This window comes from Hyaena hyaena, unplaced genomic scaffold, assembly GCF_003009895.1.
Source record: "Hyaena hyaena isolate Hyena2069 unplaced genomic scaffold, ASM300989v1 scaffold_397, whole genome shotgun sequence".
In the NCBI taxonomy this organism is placed as follows: domain Eukaryota; kingdom Metazoa; phylum Chordata; class Mammalia; order Carnivora; family Hyaenidae; genus Hyaena; species Hyaena hyaena.
In genome coordinates, this window is record NW_024081028.1 from 1,152,319 (window position 1) to 1,170,522 (window position 18,204).

Consider the following 18,204-nt stretch of genomic DNA (forward strand, 5'->3'; position numbering starts at 1 on the left):
AAATATTTTTCAATGTCTATTTTTGAGAGATAGAGACAGAGTGTGAGTAGGGGAGGCACAGAGAGAAGGAAAGCACAGAATCTGAGGTATGCTCCAGGTTCCAAGTTGTCAGGACAGAGCCTGACATGGGGCTTGAACCCATGAACTGTGAGATCATGACCTGAGCCAAAGTTGGACACTTAACCAACTGAGCCACCCATGCTCCCCTGTGTTGACTTTCTTTTTTTTTTTAATTTTTTTAACGTTTATTCATTTTTTTTTGAGAGAGTGAGAGCAAGTGGGGGAGGGGCAGAGAGAGAGAGGGAAGCACAGAATCTGAAGCTGAGCTGTCAGCACAGAGCCTGACGCGGGGCTCAAACCTGTGAGCAGTGAGATCATGACCCTTAACCGACTGAGCCACTCAGGTGCCCCCTGTGTTGACACTGTAATGAAAGAATGATAATTATAGAGTCCTACTTGTGCCAGCTGCCCTTTTCCTTGGCCCTTTGATATACTGAAACTATATTTATTGTAAATATTTTTCCATTAAGCTCCTTTATGGATTAATAAAAGTGAAGGAAGGAAGATAATAGGAATTAATTCTGCCTGTGGCCTTTCCACTAATCAACAGCTTGTTAACATCCACCCAGATAGATTCTGGGTTGAAAGTTGAATTATTATTTTACATTTTCTAAGGGTTAAAGACAGGACACCACAGGTTGACTGCCATCTTTGGGATTCATTTGTTATGGTATATGTACATCTAATTTTATATCAGAGAGGATGCCTTTCCTGGTCATACCTGACTTTGATAACCTAGAATTCTTTCTAGACTTGGGTGTTCTTAAGATTCTCCAACCCATTCAGGGTTAGCCTGTCCAAAGGGACCTCCTATTCTGCTAGACCAGGTTTAGAGTTTGGGGACCTCCATGTGGGTCAGTTCACTTCCGTCCTGAGTGGAACTGAACTATGAATCTAAGTGGAACTACACTGTGACTTTGCCTTGGGTGTCAGAACCAGGGACAGCTCCTTTTGTCCCTCCCCCAGCTGCCCCTCCTCTGGCTTCTGCCTGGGAGAGAGTGGGCAGATTTGGGCATGGTGTATTTCTCTAGGCTCTTCTCACTGTTCTTGTTTCCTTCTTTATGCGAGAATATTACTAGTGATAGTTCCTGGAATATGGCTATTTCTCACCTTTATTCTCTCTACTAATGGTGTTTAGTATGCCATCCTCTCATCCTTACTTTGCCTGGCTAATTCCTACTTACCCTCCCAGGCCTGTTTAAGTAGGTATCTCTTCTAGGAAACCTACCCAGATTACCCCAGACTGTGTTAAATCTTCTTAGTTCCCATGAGGCTCATGTTGCCTCTGTCATTACACCCAGAATTGCATTGAAACAATCATCAGTGTTGTCCGGTATAATAGTCACTAGCCACATGTATTAAGCAGTTGGAAGTATGACTGTTCTGAATTGTGATGTGCTATAAATGTAAAATACACGCCAAATTTCAAAAACTTTATAAAAAAAAGAATGTAAATATTAATGATTTTACATTGATGACATGTTGAAATAATATTTTGGGTTGAATAAACTATATTATTACAATAAATTTCACCTGTTTCCTTTTTATTTTTTATAATGTGGCTACTAGAAAATTAAAATTGTGTATGCATCTTGCATGATATTTCTATTAGATAGCATTGATCTATATATTTATCTCTTCTTAGGGGTAGGGACTGACCAGAATCCATCCTTATCTCTCTATTTCTAGGATTGGGTGGGTATACCTGATGCTAGTCCTCAGAACTTGGGATTGGAGTAGCAAGGGCCCAACAGACATTATTACATTATTTTCTTTTTCTTTTTTTAATTAAAAAATTTTTTAATGTTTTATTCATTTCTGAGAGAGAGACAGTGTGAGCAGGGGAGGGTAAGAGAGAGAGGGAGACACAGAATTTGAAACAGGCTCCAGGCTCTGAGCTAGCTGTTAGCACAGAGCCCGATGCGGGGCTTGAACCCACGAACTGTGAGATCATGACCTGAGCCGAAGTTGGATGCTTAACTGACTGAGCCACCCAGGTTCCCCACATTTTTTTTTTAATGTTTTATTTATTTCTGAGAGAGACAGCGTGAGCAGGGGAAGGTCAGAGAGAGAGGGAGATACCGAATCTGAAACAGGCTTCAGGCTCTGAGCTAGCTGTCTGCACAGAGCCCGACATGGGGCTCGAACCCACGAATTGTGAGATGATGACCTGAGCCGAAGTTGGACGCTTAACTGACTGAGTCACCCAGGTGCCCCAGTATTTGCTTTTTCTAATCAGGAGCTTGACCTCTCTCTACTCAGGCTATTTTAATATGTCCTTTATTGATGCTTACAGATTTTCTCATAGACCACAAATAAATCATATTAAATTTATTTCTGAGTATTATGAATTGTATATTTTATTATATTTTCTAATTAGTTATTACTTGTATCACCAGTGAATGCTACAAATTTTTGCTTATTTTCTTGAATCTTACCACTTAATAAAGTCTTACTAGTTTTAGTAAGACTGTATATTTTCTTGGTACTAATTGCATCAGATACAAGAAAGATATTTTCTTATATACTAAGTTTATATTTCCCTCTCTACAGCCCCTGTCCCTCCTCTCTCTTTACTGGCTAGAATATCTAAGCCAGTATTAAAATAGTGTTAGTGGTATAGACTGACTTTGTTTATTCCTGTTTTAAAGGGAAAGTATCTACTGCTTCTTCACTAGCTAAAATATTATCTTGTTAAGGATGAATTATTTGAATTATTTTATTAATAATGGGTATTAAAATTTGTAAAATATTTTTATCTATTACAATTATGTTTCTTTTTTATTAATCTACATACATGTTATATTAAGGTATTTCTTTATTTTTGAACCATCCTTGAATTACCATTATGTTTGTGATATGCTTTTCTTTTAATACTGTTATATAGTGTTGTGATTAAGAGTGTTGACCCTGAAGCCATCCAGACTGAGTTCAAGTTCTGCCTCTGCTAGTTGCAAGTTGCATGATCTTGGGCAAATTACTTATATGTGTCTCCGTTTTTAGTAATAGTACATGCCTTTGCTGGTTATTTGCCTATTGCTTTTCAGCCCAGGCCCACCTACCTATTCTGTAATGCACCAGGATTTTTGTGAAGATTATGTAAGTTAACATATGTGAAGTGTTGGAATAGTACCTGGCACTTAATATTAAGTAAATACTTAATGTTAGCTATTGTTGGGGTACCTGGCTGGCTCAGTTGGTAGAGCATGCAACTCTTGATCTCAGGGTTGTGAGTTTGAGCATCACCTTTGGTAAACTCTACCAAGTAGACTTAAAAAAAATAAGTTATTGTTATTATCATAATTTTAAATAATCTCTTATAGATTCTGCATGCTAGTATTTCACTTGCAATTTTTGCATCCATATTCTTGAGATCTCTTTTTATAGTATCATCTGATAAGAGATAAAGATCTTTACTTGCAATTGTGAAAAAATTAGGAAAATTCCTCTCTCCCATGTCCTAGATCCATTCATTTAACATGGAACAGATTTATTTCTTTCAGGAATGGTTGGAAGTATTTAACAACCTTCTGGGCCAGATTTCTTTGGTCATTTTTGATAACTTTCTCAGCGTCCTCTGTAATTGTTGCTTAGTTCTTGCTTTTGAGTCTATGTTTTGCGTTTTTTAAAGAAAAAGTAAGTAATTTTAAATTTTACTGAGGGTTTCAACTTCAGTATTGTATCATTGTGTAAAAAGTTTCCTTTTGTTTATTAAATCTTTGTGATAAGCTTTAAAATTTGGGAGTGATAGATATGTTCACTGCCTTGATTGTGAAGATGGTTTCATAGGTTGACACATAAGTTAGAATTGATTAAATTGTACACTTTATATATGTGCACTTTATTGTATGTCAGTTATACCGCATTTAAAAATTAATTTTAGGGGGACCTGGGTGGCTCAGTTGGTTGGGTGTCTGATTTTTGATTTCCGCTCAGGTCATGATTTCGTAGTTCATGGGATTGTGCCCTGTGTTGGCTTTCACGCTGACAGCACAGAGCTTGCTTGGGATTTCTCTCTCCCTCTCTCTCTGCCCCTAACCTGTGTGCATATGCTTTCTTTCTCTTTCTCTCTCTCAAAATAAATAAATAAACTTTAAAAGATACTTTTTTTTTTTACAAATAGTTTATTGTCAAGTTGGTTTCCGTATAACACCCAGTGCTCATCCCCACAAGTGCCTTCCTCCGTGCCCATCCCCTACCCCCCACCCCCACATCCATCAGTCCTCAGTTTTTGTCAGCATTCAAGAGTCTCTCATGGTTTGCCTCTCTCCCTTTTCCCCACCATTTCCCCCCTTCTTCTCCCCCATGGTCCTCCGTTAAGTTCCTCCTAATCCTCCTATACGTGCAAACATATGGTATTTGTCCTTCTCTGCCTGACTTATTTCGCTCAGCATAACACCCTCAAGGTCCATCCATGTTGCTACACAAGGCCAGATTTCATTCTTTCTCATTGCCATGTAGTATTCCATCATATAGATAAACCACATCTTCTTGATCCATTTGTCCGTTGATGGACACTTAGGCTCTTTCCATGTTTTGGCTATTGTTGGAGAGTGCTGCTATGAACATTGGGGTACATGTGCTCCTATGCATCAGTATTTCTATATCCCTTGGGTAAATTCCTAGCAGTGCTATTGCTGGGTCATAGGGGAGTTCTATTGTTAATTTTTTGAGGAGCCTCCACACTGTTTTCCAGAGGGGCTGTACCAGTTTACATTCCCACCAACAGTGTAGGAGGGTGCCCATTTCTCCACATCCTCGCCAGCATCTTGTGTTCTCTGATTTGCTCATTTTAGCCACTCTGACTGGCATGAGGTGGTATCTCAGTGTCGTTTGGGTTTGTATTTCCCTGATGAGGATGGATGCTGAGCATCGCTTCATGTGTCTGTTGGCCATCTGGATGTCCTCTTTGGAGAAGTGTCTGTTCATAGCTTCTGCCCATTTCTTTACTGGGTTGTTTGTTTTTTGGGTGTGGAGTTTGGTGAGTTCCTTATAGATTTTGGATATTAACCCTTTATCTGATATGTCATTTGCAACTATCTTTTCCCATTCTGTTGGTTGCCTATTAGTTTTGTGGGTTGTTTCCTTTGCCGTGCAGAAGCTTTTAATCTTGATGAGGTCCCAATCGTTTATTTTTGCTTAAAAGATACTTTTTAAAAAGTCTACCAATTTCCTAAGTCTTTTCAAACTACCAGTTGACATTTATTAATTCTACTGTTCATAATTTCTGATTTTTAAAATTATCTCCTGAAATATATGAGATGTATTTTTATTTATTGCTATTTTTTATTTTGGGGAGAGAGAGAGTGCATGAGGTGGGGAGAGGGGCAGACGGAGAGTGAGAGAATCTTAAGAATCTTCATGCTCAGCATGAAACCTGACTCAGGGCTCAATCTCATGACCCTGGGATCATGACGTGGGCAGGAATCAAGAGTCGGACGCTCAACCAATTGAGCCACCCTGTCACTCCTATATTTTAACCTAGATAAAAAGAGATGGTGCATTCAAGAGCAGTTGGTGATTCATTTCAGATAGTGGGGTATGTGATTTGTTTTATGTCTGTTATAATACCTTGATCTCATTGTTCCCAGACTGCATTTTAAATATAAAAAGAGCAAACTATAGATGGTGATGCATTTTTCTCCCCAGGCCATTCTTCTTGTTTTGTGGCTAGGAAACTGTGGCCATAGAGAAGGTATATAAATAGAATATATAAGACCCGGGCTCTGGCCCACACAACAGAGGCCCTTGAGTGTGAGTTAGTGGTGGACTGAGATAACAAAGATTGAACTGCAAATAGCCAAGGACCCAATAACTTTCTGGGAAAGTACCTTAGGAATTACTAGAAGTTGTTTACATAAAAATACCAAAGTACTATGAGTATTTCCTTTGTACTCTACTACTTTGCCTAGCCTAGAGTGAAATCTCTGATGATGGAGACTGTCTGCAGAAAGGCCAAGGCCAGGCTTGACTCCAGTAGCCACTTTGGAGATGGGTCAATAGTAACCAATGCCTTACTACAAAGTTAAGTCTGAGGCTTGGTATTTAGAACGGGATTCAAACTTTTCTAATAGAATGCGGAGCTTTTGGCTAGTTGTGCCAAGGCAAAGGTCTTGCTATTTCTGAGGATGTTTTGAAGCCATCTGTTTGATTCAGATCAACCCATATTTACTGATCATTCAAGACATAGCTTGTGCCAGGCACTAATGGGGGACAGAGATGCATCTGATTTGGTCCCTGTTCTTCAGGAACTTAGAATATAGTGCAAGAGGCAGACAGTGACTATGATAATGGCTAATCGTTTGTCTGCATTCTTATAGGCACTGTTCTAAGTTTTTTATATGTATTAACAGCAGCCCAATGAGGTAGGTGCTGTTTTCACTCCCTAAAATGGGAGAGGAGGAAATTGAAATACAGAGAAATTAAGTAATTTGCCCTCTGTTACACAGCTAGAAAATGGCAGCACCAGGATTAAAGCCAAAGCAGTCTGGCTCTAGAGTCTTTGTTCTTTATACTGTAGAGCAGTAGTTCTCAAAGTGTGGTTCCTACAACAGCAGCATCAGCCTCATCTGGCAACTTATTAGAAATGCACCCTGAAAAAAAAATGCACATTCTTGGGTCTTACCCAAGCCTACTGAATCACAAACTCTGGAGGTGGGGCTCAGCAATCTATGTTTTAACAAGCATTCCAGGTGATTCTGATGCTTGCTATTTGAGAACGTCTGCTAGAGAGAAGCAAGGCACACTGTGGTGTCAGAAATTAATCTCCCAATGGGTAGGGACTGGGTATGTTCTGTCTCTTAAGTTCCTAGTCTTCTGCACAGTATCTGGTATAAAGTAGGCATTAAAAATACATATGGGTGAATACATTTGAATATATAGGAAAGTTACCACTTCTCAACTACAGCAAACTGAATGGGAGAAATTTTCCCAGAAACTGTGAGACTAGCAGGGAAGTGGTTGTGTTACTTTTGGCAAGGTATGAACCAGCACCAAGGATCTGCACTAGCACAAGGAGCCTTCAGAATAGCAGAGTCATGTGAGAGCAAGTCAGGAGGTAAACATGTCAGGACTTGGTGAACAGCTGAATGGGGGCAAGAAACAAGGGAGAGAAATTGTCAGTTCTGGGATGAAGACACCATTTGTAGAGAAAGGAGGCATAGAACAAGCACATTTGTGGCAGAAAGATAAAGAGTTCAATTTTGGACTCACATGTGAAGTGCTGGAGATCCAGGTGGAGCTGTCCAGCATACACTTGGAAATGAGAGTCTAAGACGTGGCTGGAGATAGAGATTTGGAGAGATAGTTGAGCCATAAGAATGGATGAGACCTTCAAGGGAAAGGTAGAGGGAGAAATGAGAAGAGAGCTGGATTTGAAACCACAGTGAACACTGTTGTATAGTGGGGCAAAAAAGCAACAGGGAGTCCTTGAAGAAGACTGAAAAGGATTTAGGCAATAGGAGACCTCAGAAAATTATGGAGCCTACGTAAGGTTCAAAAAGGAAGGAGAGGCTAGTGTCAAGATACCACGCAGAAATAAGAATCGAAAATTATCCTTTGAATTTTGACACAAAAAGTATTTTAAGTGACGTGGTGAGCGCAGAAGCAGATTGAGTTCAGGGGTGAGCTCTGGATGAAAAAGTGTAGGCACGTTCTTCTGAGGTCCCACAGATAGAACTCTTGCCACGCTTAAGTTGAGACAGTGACATCTTCAGCGTAGGCAGGGTCTCTTTCGCATCTGTGGTCCCAGCGCCCAGCACACGGCCTGGAAGAGAGGGTGGCGTCAGTGAGTTCATTGACTAGGGACGGAGAAAGGCTTCGCGGAGGCAGTCGCTTTGCAGCCGAGGCTTGAAGGATGAGGGTGATTGGGAGGAGAGGTGGGAGGCAGGGCCCCTGGGTGATGGGGCGCTCTGAGTGTGTGAGGGGGACCTGGGAATGAGGTGTGGTTCCTGTAATGTGCGTGTGGTTGTGTGCAAACGGGAGGAGGCTGTGTGTAGATTTGGAGAGACCTGTCGTGTTTGGGTAAAAGACACAGGGCCAGAGCTGCTGCAGGGCGGAGTGGGCGGGGGGGGGGGTTGTTTCCCCTGCTCCACCCCACTTACGCTCCGCGCGATTCCGCGGCGCCTTTACCGGAGCCCTCCCGCCGGGCTGCATGGCGATGGGTGACCGCCAGGGGCCGCTGCCTCGGGTCCCCGGTGCTCCCGCCCCTCTCCATTGGCCTTTGTTGCCGTCGGAGCGCCCCGCTTGACTCGTTCCCGTCCGCCCCCTGGGCCTGGCGGTCGCGCCTGCGCACTGGCAGCTGGCCGGGCGCTTGCTGGGGGAGCTGTTGCAGGCTCCGCGGCGGCGGCGGCAACGGAGGCTGCGGGGGCAGCGGTGCGAGCGGCCGGGCTTGGGGGGGTGCCGAGCCCGGCCCGGAAGCCCGAGCAGCTAGAGTGCTGGGTACCTAGGCCCCTCACTCTGGACTCCAGTCTCCGGGCCGCCTGACCTCCGCACGGGTATATGGGATGGAAGCGGGACCCTCGGGAGCAGGTAAGGGCCCCCGGGAGTGGGGAACGGTGCGTGACCCAAGGACCGGGGGAATTCCCACGTGAAGAGCAGGATTTCCGAGTGAGGGAAGGTTTCCTGGGTGAGGAGAGGGGCTCTTATGGGATGGGGGCCCAGTTTGAAGGTAGCTGTGTGCAGTTCCGGGGGAAACCTTGTGAAGGAAGCCCTGAGACGGGGGCCGTTTATCAAAGGAGGCTCTATGTACTCCTAGGTGTGGGAAGTAATCTGGGAGAAGGGCCTGCATGCACATAGGGACTCCCGGAGATCCCTGGAGGCCTAGGGAGAGGCCCGGCAGGTGGCAGGGGACGGGCTCCAGGTGTCCAGGAGAGGAGGGGGTCACACAGATGGGCCCAGTGCTGCTGCATGCAGGGGGCGGGGGCTCAACCAGGCTGGGCTGGGCTACTGTCTCTTGGGAGAAGGCGCCAGAGCTGGGCAATGAGCTCCGCCCCAGCCGGGCCTGACGCGGGGGCGAGGGTCAGGGGGCGGTGGGTGGGGATCCAGTCCCGGGATTCCCCCCCTTGAGTCTGGGGAGCTGGAGCGGAGGCGCTTGAGCATGCGCGGAGGTGGCAGTTTGAAGGGGCTGCCCGAAGTGGTGGGGGCGTGGCTGCCCGAATCCCCCCCACCCTCCACCCTCCCTGATTTGGCTTGGAAAAAGGAGCCTGCTGATGGGATGCATTCTAAGGTTAAGCTGGCAAAGTGCAAATGGAAATTATCCCCTTCCCTATCTTTGGGGCTCTTAACATTAGATTCTGGAAACCCTCAGTCACAATTTGCCAAGAACGTGTTTCAGGAAACTGCTAAAGTGCAGCCTTATGCCACTGGGATGAGAAAAGACTAGGACCAAGGCAACGTTCTGGGGGCGAGTCCTCCCGGAAGAGAAGACTTAGAAAAGGTGTCCCCTTACTGAGGGATCAGGGCTAGGACCAGGTTTACCTGGAAGGGGTTGTCTGCCTGGTTTCCTCATTTGCAGTCCAATACTTTGTAGACATGGGATCTTTGAATCCAAAGATAATGATTTTTCCATTGAAATGTCACCTCAGGTGATAGCCTAATGTCTTTCTATACTTTAATATTTCTGTGGCTTCTGTTCCCCACTGGGTATTTTTTCTTTTTCCTCTTTCCGCTCCCCAAAAACTGTAAAGGCCATGACATTAGACCCAAAGTTGCCAAGCTTACCTTTTGTTTGGGGGAGGGGGAGTCCCAAGTGGTAGCCTTAACTCTCCCTTATTCACAAGCAATCAGGAAGAAAGGAGATGAAAACAGAGGAGAAACTGGGATAGGGTTGCCTCAGGAAGACCAGTCTCCAGGATGGGCTGTGGAGTAGTAGGACCTCCTATGTCCTAGGTCTTCTTACCCTTTGATCAGAGGAGCATTCTCCATCTGGGAATCCTTTAGGTCTTGTCTCACTACCTCCTTCCATTTGCTCTAGGGGTGGAAATAGGATTTCTATTCAGGACATGAATTTCATTTCTGGTGGAAGAATCATTCTCACTTATGCCAGATCTTAACCTCCTCAAGAAAATCGCTCCTACCAACTTAAGTCATCCATCTAGCGATCTGCGAGTACTTCATGACTACTTTCCCCCAAACAAAAACAATCTGGTAAATGCTGTGTAGGTATGTCTTCAGGTAGAGTACAGGGAGCAACTGACTTCAGAAAGCTACTTCCTCCTTCCCTCAGGCTTCTTTCTCCATTCTAGAAACTCCTGGCTTTCTAGGCTGGAGACTATTTGCGGCAACCTGTGTACTAGAGGAGTAGGTCACAGAGGTCCAGATGTATTGCTGGGAGCTGGCACTCCTATCAGACTGCTAATGATTTCATCGTTTTGAATTCGTAATGGACACTGGGGTGATGAAGAAATGGACTTTTTTGTTTGTTACAAGAGATCAGCTTCTTGGGAAGGGACTAGAGCCTGGTGTTCGGAGTTGCCTGTAGCTTAGTGGGACAGGCTTTGCCTCATCAAAAGGTGTAATTGGAATTCATTCTGGAAGCTGTGAATGGTGGGAACCTATAACTGCCTGCTTCTTAGTCCCAGACTTTTCTTTTGGAAGTTGGAGGACACAGTACACAAAAGTATAGGTATAAAAAAAAAGTATAGTGCTGGCTTCACTGGGCTTATGTCCTGGTGTGTTTTCTGTGCTCAGATGTGTTTCACTTACATATACTGGATTGGAAGCTCCAGGAAGGTAGAGGTAATGTCTGATTTATCTGTGGAAATAGTGAGTGTCTAGGCCCTGAAACAAAGTATACATTTAGTAATTGAATTGAATCACATTCCAGTGTGAACGTAAATGGTTAAGCACCTATGTGGATATCTAATAATTTGTGTATACTCATGTGTGGACAAATTATTTTTTGGAGAGATTGGCCTCTTACTCTTTGCTTACTGGATGGCTACTCCGGTCTTGAGTTTGTGTTTTGAATAGGCAATCTGGCTCCTTAGAAGGTATGTGGGCCTCAGAGCTACAGGGAAGGAATCTCTGAGCCAAGCCTTTCAGCTCTGTTACTTTTCCTTCTCAGGGCTGCTTGGGGATGGGGGAGGAGGAGTGTCCTTTTCATGGCCCCTCCCTCCTTGCTTTTGTCTGCAAGGAAGAGCCCCGCCCCTTTCCCCCAAGGCCCAAGCTTTGTCCTCTGTGCTGGGGCCCTCATCTGCATCACAAAGTGGCCGTCTGTCCCTGTCTGGGTTTGAAGGGAAGTGTCTCCCTTTCTCCGACTAAAAGCTGGGGGCAGGGTAGGGTAAGGGGAGGACTTTGTACAGCTCTAAGGCTTGCAGGGGGATGGGATGGGAGAGAGGTTCTCCCTTCTGCCTCCCTAGTTTGGGGAGGAAAGAGAAGGTGGGGATTCTTCTGTTTACCCAAAGCCTCCTTGGAGTGGAGGGTGCCTAAGACTGAATTTGGTGTGTAGTCCTATTTCTGGGGAATAGAGGCTTTTGTGGCTAGAGTGTCTGTCCCATCCCCCATCATTTCTTTCCAGCCCCCAACTCTAGGGGATGTCTTTTTCCCAAGACTCCATAAATGATTATTCAGCCTGGGAGGCTAAGGAGGTGAATGGAATGTGAAAACTTGGGGAGGGGAAGGGTGTCTCAAACATCCACCAGGATGTTTTTCTTGTGCAGGGTTTATAATTGTTTTTGAGCAGTTTGCAGGTGTTTTGTGTTTGTGTGCTGTGTATGCTTGTGTGTTCTTTGTGGTGTGTCTGAGGGTCTGTTTGTTCATTCATTTAATGGCTCTATGTTGAACACCTCCTATATGCTAGGAGGCAAGATACAGTCCCTGCTCTTGAATAACTCACACAATCTAGGGTGGTGAGGGGTATGCGTATAAAGGTAAACTATCTAGGTGTAAGTATATAGGTGTGAATGACAGGAATGTGCCTCACTATGTGTGTGCATCAGTCTATTGCTTGTGTGCAATTCCTGTCCAGCTCTTTCTGGTATAGGCACCCAGGTGCTGGTTAGTAGTTAGGCTTTCGCTTCCCCATGTAGCTGAGTCCTTGAAGGCCTTTTCCCCCCAGGCTGAGCCTCCATTTTTCTGTGTTTTCCTGTCTGCGGAGTGGGGCTGGGCTTGACAGGTGATCAGGAGACACAGCAGCTTAGCTCTGGGAATCATGCCCCTCCCGTGAATGGTTCTGACCTCTTCCTGACCCCCATCTGAGGATATGCCCCATCCCCCCAGCCTGGCTGACTGTGAAAGCAGAGCTCTGGTGTTGGGAGGTTCTGGGCTAGTTTATCCCTCTCTCCTCCCACCTGGGCTGGTCCTCTAAATGGCAAGGACAATAGTAGCTTGGACAAAGGCTTCTCTTAAACAGTTTCCCTTTTTACTCCCTTTCCCCTCAAGCTAGAAAATAAAACCAGGGGCAGCAAGCTAGCTGGTGGGAAGAGAGGAAAAGTAGTGGGAGCTGGCCTTGCCCTAGTCTTTTCCCAAAGGGCCTACTCTATCTTGAAATTGATCCCTTCTGCTACTGTCTGGGCCCTCTGTGTGGAAGGAGGTATGGCTGTGGAGAGCACCTTGTATTATCCTTCCGGGAACAAGTATTTCATTCTTCTCTAGCATGCTAATGGCCACTTCTCCTTCCCTCTATTCTAACCTACTCTTGCCTCATTCTCCTGTGTTCTGCTGGTCTTCATTCCCTAGCTGTTTGAACTTCTTTTGAACTTTTTTATTCATTGTCTCCCCAACTGCAGCCTTACTTCTTACTCAAGCTCCCAACTCTAACCTATATGTTGCCCAGGCCCGAACTCCAGCCTTCCATCCTTCCTAGATCAAGCCTCTTTTCTTTCTGTTCTGACTTCTTTTTTTTTTTTTTTTTTATGTTTTATTTATTTCGGAGAGAGAGAGACAGCGTGAGCAGGAGAGGATCAGAGAGAGAGGGAGGTACAGAATCTGAAACAGGCTCCAGGCTCTGAGCTAGCTGACAGCACAGAGCCCGAGGCGGGGCTTAAACCCACAAACCGTGAGATCATGACCTAAGCCAAAGTTGGACGCTTAACTGCTTAACCGACTGAGCCACCCAGGAGCCCCATGTTCCGACTTTTAATTGTGGCTTCTTTGTCAGCTCCCTATTTCCAGCCTCTCTCCTTTCCTTTGTTTCCAAACTCTGTTTTCTTGAAGCCTTTTCTGCTTTTCTGTCTCTCCAACCTCAGCCACTCAGTGGCCTCAATCCTTTCTAAAACACTGTCTCCCCTCACATCCCCCTAGCCTGACCTTCTTTGGATCTTCCTCCCACCTACATTGCACATGAGCATTAAGATGTTGCTCTTTCATGTTCAGGAAGGTGATGAGTGAAGAGAGCATCTGGCTGGCAGAGAAGACAAGAATTCTTGGTCTGTTAGCTACCTGATGGAAGCAGGTGTCTTAATCTAAAATAAGGAAGAGAGTTTTATTTTTGGGAGCCAGATTTAGCTTCTCTACTTGACATATAATAGGAATGTATTAAATAATCACTTGATGAATTTAAGGTAGATGACGAAGATAATTTTCTAACTGGAGAGAGGTTTTTTAAAAAATGAACATGGAGAGGCACCTGGTGACCCAGTTGGTTAAGCGTCGAACTTCAGCTCAGGTCATGATCTAACGCTTCTTGTATTGAAGCCGTCCATTCTAGCAGCGCAGAGCCTACTTCAGATACTCTGTCTCTCTTTCTCTCTCCTTCTCCCCTGCTCTCTCTGCTTCTCTCAAAAATAAAGAAGCATTATTAAAAAAAAAAAAAAAAGGACATGGATTGCCTGAGCCAGTGGAACCCTTCAGTTGGGTTGGGTAGGCTAGAAAGAAGCTTTCCCTGTACCTTCCTGTTCCTCTTCTGGGAGGCTTTGTGCCTTCTTTGATCAGAATGGTAAGGAGATGCCAGACTCTACCCTCATCAGCCTCTTTGTCTTGTAGCTGCGGGCGCCTACCTGCCCCCCCTGCAGCAGGTGTTCCAGGCACCTCGCCGGCCTGGCATTGGCACTGTGGGGAAACCAATCAAGCTTCTGGCCAATTACTTTGAGGTGGATATTCCTAAGATTGACGTCTACCACTACGAGGTGGATATCAAGCCGGATAAGTGTCCTCGCAGAGTCAACCGGTAAGTGATACACATCTAAGCTACTAAATCCAGGAGTCGTTACTTTCCTGAGTCTCAGAATCTTGAGAGGATCCAGAAAACTGGTAGAGTATGGTATCACCAGATTCAAGGAAGTATTTGAGGAGGAGATAACAGGTAAGGTAAACATTGAAACATATCATTGAATTTGGCTATTCGGAGATAATTGGTAACTTTTGTAGAGCAGTTTTAGCAGAATAATTGAGCTACTAATCTATAGTCAGTTGAGGAATAAGTGGAAGGTAATGTGGTAGGGATAGTAAGAGCAGATCGCTTTTTCTAGATAGTTTGGCTGTGAAGCAAGGGGTGAGAAAATATGTTGGTTAGAGAGGATTTATAAGGGTCAACTATAATATGTTGCACATTGCAGTGTTAAAATGAATGAATAAAAAGTTTTTAAGAATGAGACATGTATATGCTTATAAACTGAGGAGAAGAAGTTGTCGGAGAAAAAGGCTAAAGGTAGAGGACAGAGAGGAGAGGAATAAGTTCCCACTCATTGCTAAGTCAGGAAGACATTAGAGGATACATAGTTGGAGGAATTAGCCATAGAAGAAGCAATATTTCTTTGTCTGATTAACTGATTTCATTATTATTTGACAACTACATATATACAAATTTTAAAAAATTAAAATATTACAAAAAGAAGTAAAAAATATCTCCTGTTATACCCTGGTCTCTAGTCCCTGAATCCCTTTTCCTAGAGGCATTCGTTGATACCATTCTTGAGTATGTTTCCATATATTTACATATGTGTATACAAGCATATGTGTATATAGAACATTTTTTGAATGCACGAAATACAGAATCCTATATGCCTTGTTCTGCGCCTTGCTTTTTTCCACTGAACAATGTACATCAGTACATGCATATATGCCTTTTGCATAGCATTATAGATATTCCATTGAATAGATGTATTATAACTTATTTAATAAATCTGTTGAGGAACATTTAGGTTTAGCCTAAACTTTTGCTACAAAAGTGAAACTGTTGAATATTATTAAATATAGATACATTGTTTTGCACTCAAATATGAGTGTTTCTATAGGATAAATTTCTAAGAATAGAATTAGTGGCATGATACTTTGAAAAATTTTGAGGGGCAACTGGGTGTCTCAGTTAAGCGTCCAAGTTCAGCTCAGGTCATGATCTGTCTGTTTGTGAGTTCGAGCCCCACTTTGGGCTCTGCTGACAGCTCAGAGCCTGGAGCCTGCTTCAGATTCTGTGTGTGTGTGTGTGTGTGTGTGTGTGTCTTTCTCTCTCTCTCTCTCTCTCTCCCCCCCCCCGCCCCACTCATGCTTACTCTCTCTCAAAAATAAACATTAAGAAATGAAAAATAATAATTTGAGGGGCACCTAGGTAGCTCAGTCAGTTAGCATTTGAGACTTGATTTCACTCAGGTCAGGACTTATGATTTGTGGATTTGAGCCCCACCTCGGGCTGTGTGCTGACAGTGCAGAGCCTACTAGGGTTTCTCTTTCTCTCCCTCTCTCTGCCCTCCTCCTCCCCAAATTAAATAAATAAACTTAAAAAAGAAAAAGAGAAATTTTGAGATATTACCAATATTCTTAGGATAAGTCGTACCAATTTATACTCCTATCATCCAAGTATCAGAGTGCCTCTTCCCATAACAGCACCAATCCAGTATATTGGATTTTTTGACCCTTGGAATTATGATAAATAGAAAATTGTATCTTGGTCTAATTTTATTTTCTAAAAAAATTTTTAAAGTAATCTCCTTGCCCATTGTGGGGCTTGAACTCACAACCCTGAGATTAAGAGTCAGTTGCATGTTCTATCGACTGAGCCAGCCAGGTGCTCCAGTTTTGGTCTAATTTTAAATTGTGTTTCTCTAATGCGTGAAGTTGAACATATTCATATGTTTAAAAATTATATATGGAAGGGACATTTCAAGTGTGAAAGGAAAAATAGGAAAAGAGGTGTGCATATGTAAATATGTTTATTTATATGTCTGAGAACTTGAAGGTAGCCTTGCCTATTTTGTGCTACACTTTTTAGTAATTAGAGTTTTTTTTTTTTAATATTTATTTTTGAGAGAGAGAGAGAGAGAGCAAGAGAGCATACAAGTTGGGGAGGGGCAAAGACAGAGGATCTGAGGCAGGCTCTGTGCTGACAGCCCACAAACTGTGAAATCATGACCTGAGCCGAAGTCAGATGCTTAACCAACTGAGCCACCCAGGCGCCCTTAGAGTTGCTTTTTGATTGGAGGTAGGAATGGGTTCTGGAGCTAGAAGGTAGAGGAGAAAGTTTGGCAGTCTGTAAGGAATGGAAATGATCAGGGACATTAAAAAGATTGCTTGGTAGCACTAAAGCCTAATTGGGATTGAAACCGTGTGCTTATAGTTGCTTACAATGTACAGTTTGAGTCTTTTTATCAATAGTATTCAAGAGCTTTGGTTTAGAAAGTGAACAGTTTAGATAGTTGGATGGATGGTATTTTGAAGGATAGATGGACACTCTGGGATCTTAGTGGCAGAGGACAGGAAGTAAAACTGAGAAAGAGATGATAATGAGGTTGATAGCAGGGTGGAAGGACTAAAGGCTTCAGAGAGATGGAAGAGATGGGGTTCTTCTTCCGTAGTTTATTCCTATTCTAATTCAGATCTCTGCTTCATCTACCTTTTTATTTTTAAAATTTTTTTTTAATGTTTTATTTATTTCTGAGAGAGAGCAAGCGAGAGAGAGCATGTGCAAGCACATGAGCAGGGGAGGGTCAGAGAGAGAGGGAGACACAGAATCTGAAACAGGCTATCTATCTCCAGGCTCTGAGCTAGCTGTCAGAACAGGGCCCGACATGGGGCTCAAACCCACGAACTGTGAGATCATGACCTGAGCCGAAGTCGGACGTTTAATCGACAGAGCCACCCAGGCGCCTCCCCCACCTTTTTTTTTTAAACGTTTATTTATTTATTAATTTTTGAAAGACAGAGACAAAGCATGAGTGTGGGAGGGACAGAGAGAGTAGTCGTCACAGAATCTGAAGCAGGCTCCAGGCTCTGAGCAGTTAGCACAGAGGCCGATATGGGGCTCGAACTCAGGAACTGCGAGATCATGACCTGAGCCGAAGTCGGACATTTAACCAACTGAGCCACCCAGGCACCCCTCATCTACCTTTTATATGTGTCAGCTTGGGGATTGGAGCTGTCTGGATTCTGTTCCTGATTCTAGATAGACCCTGGGAGTAACCCCTTTTTTCCTCTGCCGCCTTCTCTGCTCAGAAGGCACTCACACCTACTCTTTTAGATCCTTTAGAATCTTGGTGTTCTGAGAACCAGAAGCATCCCTTGATAGCTTGTTAGAACTATACAATTTCAGGCTTTGCTCTAGACCTAAATTAGAATCTCCATTTTAATAAAATCTGCAGGTGATTCATATGAATGTCCACGTTTGAGAAGCACTGCTATAGAGTAGATGAGATTAGAGTAGCTGTTAGGAGGGCATGGACATTACCTGAACATTGAATTACTTCCAAGAGCTTGAAGTAGTAGTCTCTCAGCTTCTACCTACTGCTCCTATTCCCCAAAGGGAAGTGGTGGAATACATGGTCCAGCATTTCAAGCCTCAGATCTTTGGTGATCGCAAGCCTGTGTATGATGGAAAGAAGAACATTTACACTGTCACAGCACTGCCCATTGGCAATGAACGGGTAAGTTGGGAGTCAGACTAGACCCATGTCAGGGGTCTGGGGTGGGACAGAACTCATTTAAGCCTATTAGAATCTGGCAGTCCAGAAATCCTTTTCATCTTTTATGATGAGAAAGTGTGTATTGGTGTATTAGGGTGAGGGATGGGTAGATACTGATGTTTATTTAGCTTTCTATATGTCTGTCCCTGCCCAAACAGACTGAGATTAGACTTAAAATAGACCTAAAGGACTTCCTGCTAGGTGTGGTTGAGAGGGGCAGAAGCACTGAACTAAGGTGGCTAGAGACTAAAGGGCTGAATTTCCTCTGAAATCTTCACTGTGAGTCCCTATCAGTTTAAGGAGCAGATTCTTG

General features: G+C 43.8%; 1 protein-coding gene across 1 annotated transcript in view; it reads left to right on the forward strand.

Annotated features, from left to right (window-relative positions):
* The first annotated feature begins 8,380 nt into the window (after window positions 1-8,380).
* LOC120244909 (protein argonaute-1) overlaps window positions 8,381-18,204 on the forward strand; it is a 37,294-nt gene continuing 27,470 nt past the window's right edge. The window contains exons 1-3 of the mRNA XM_039251695.1: window positions 8,381-8,589; window positions 13,984-14,167; window positions 17,732-17,852. Coding sequence (XP_039107626.1) covers window positions 8,565-8,589; window positions 13,984-14,167; window positions 17,732-17,852 — 330 coding nt within the window. The 5' untranslated portion in view covers window positions 8,381-8,564. The remainder of the gene's footprint in view (window positions 8,590-13,983; window positions 14,168-17,731; window positions 17,853-18,204) is intronic.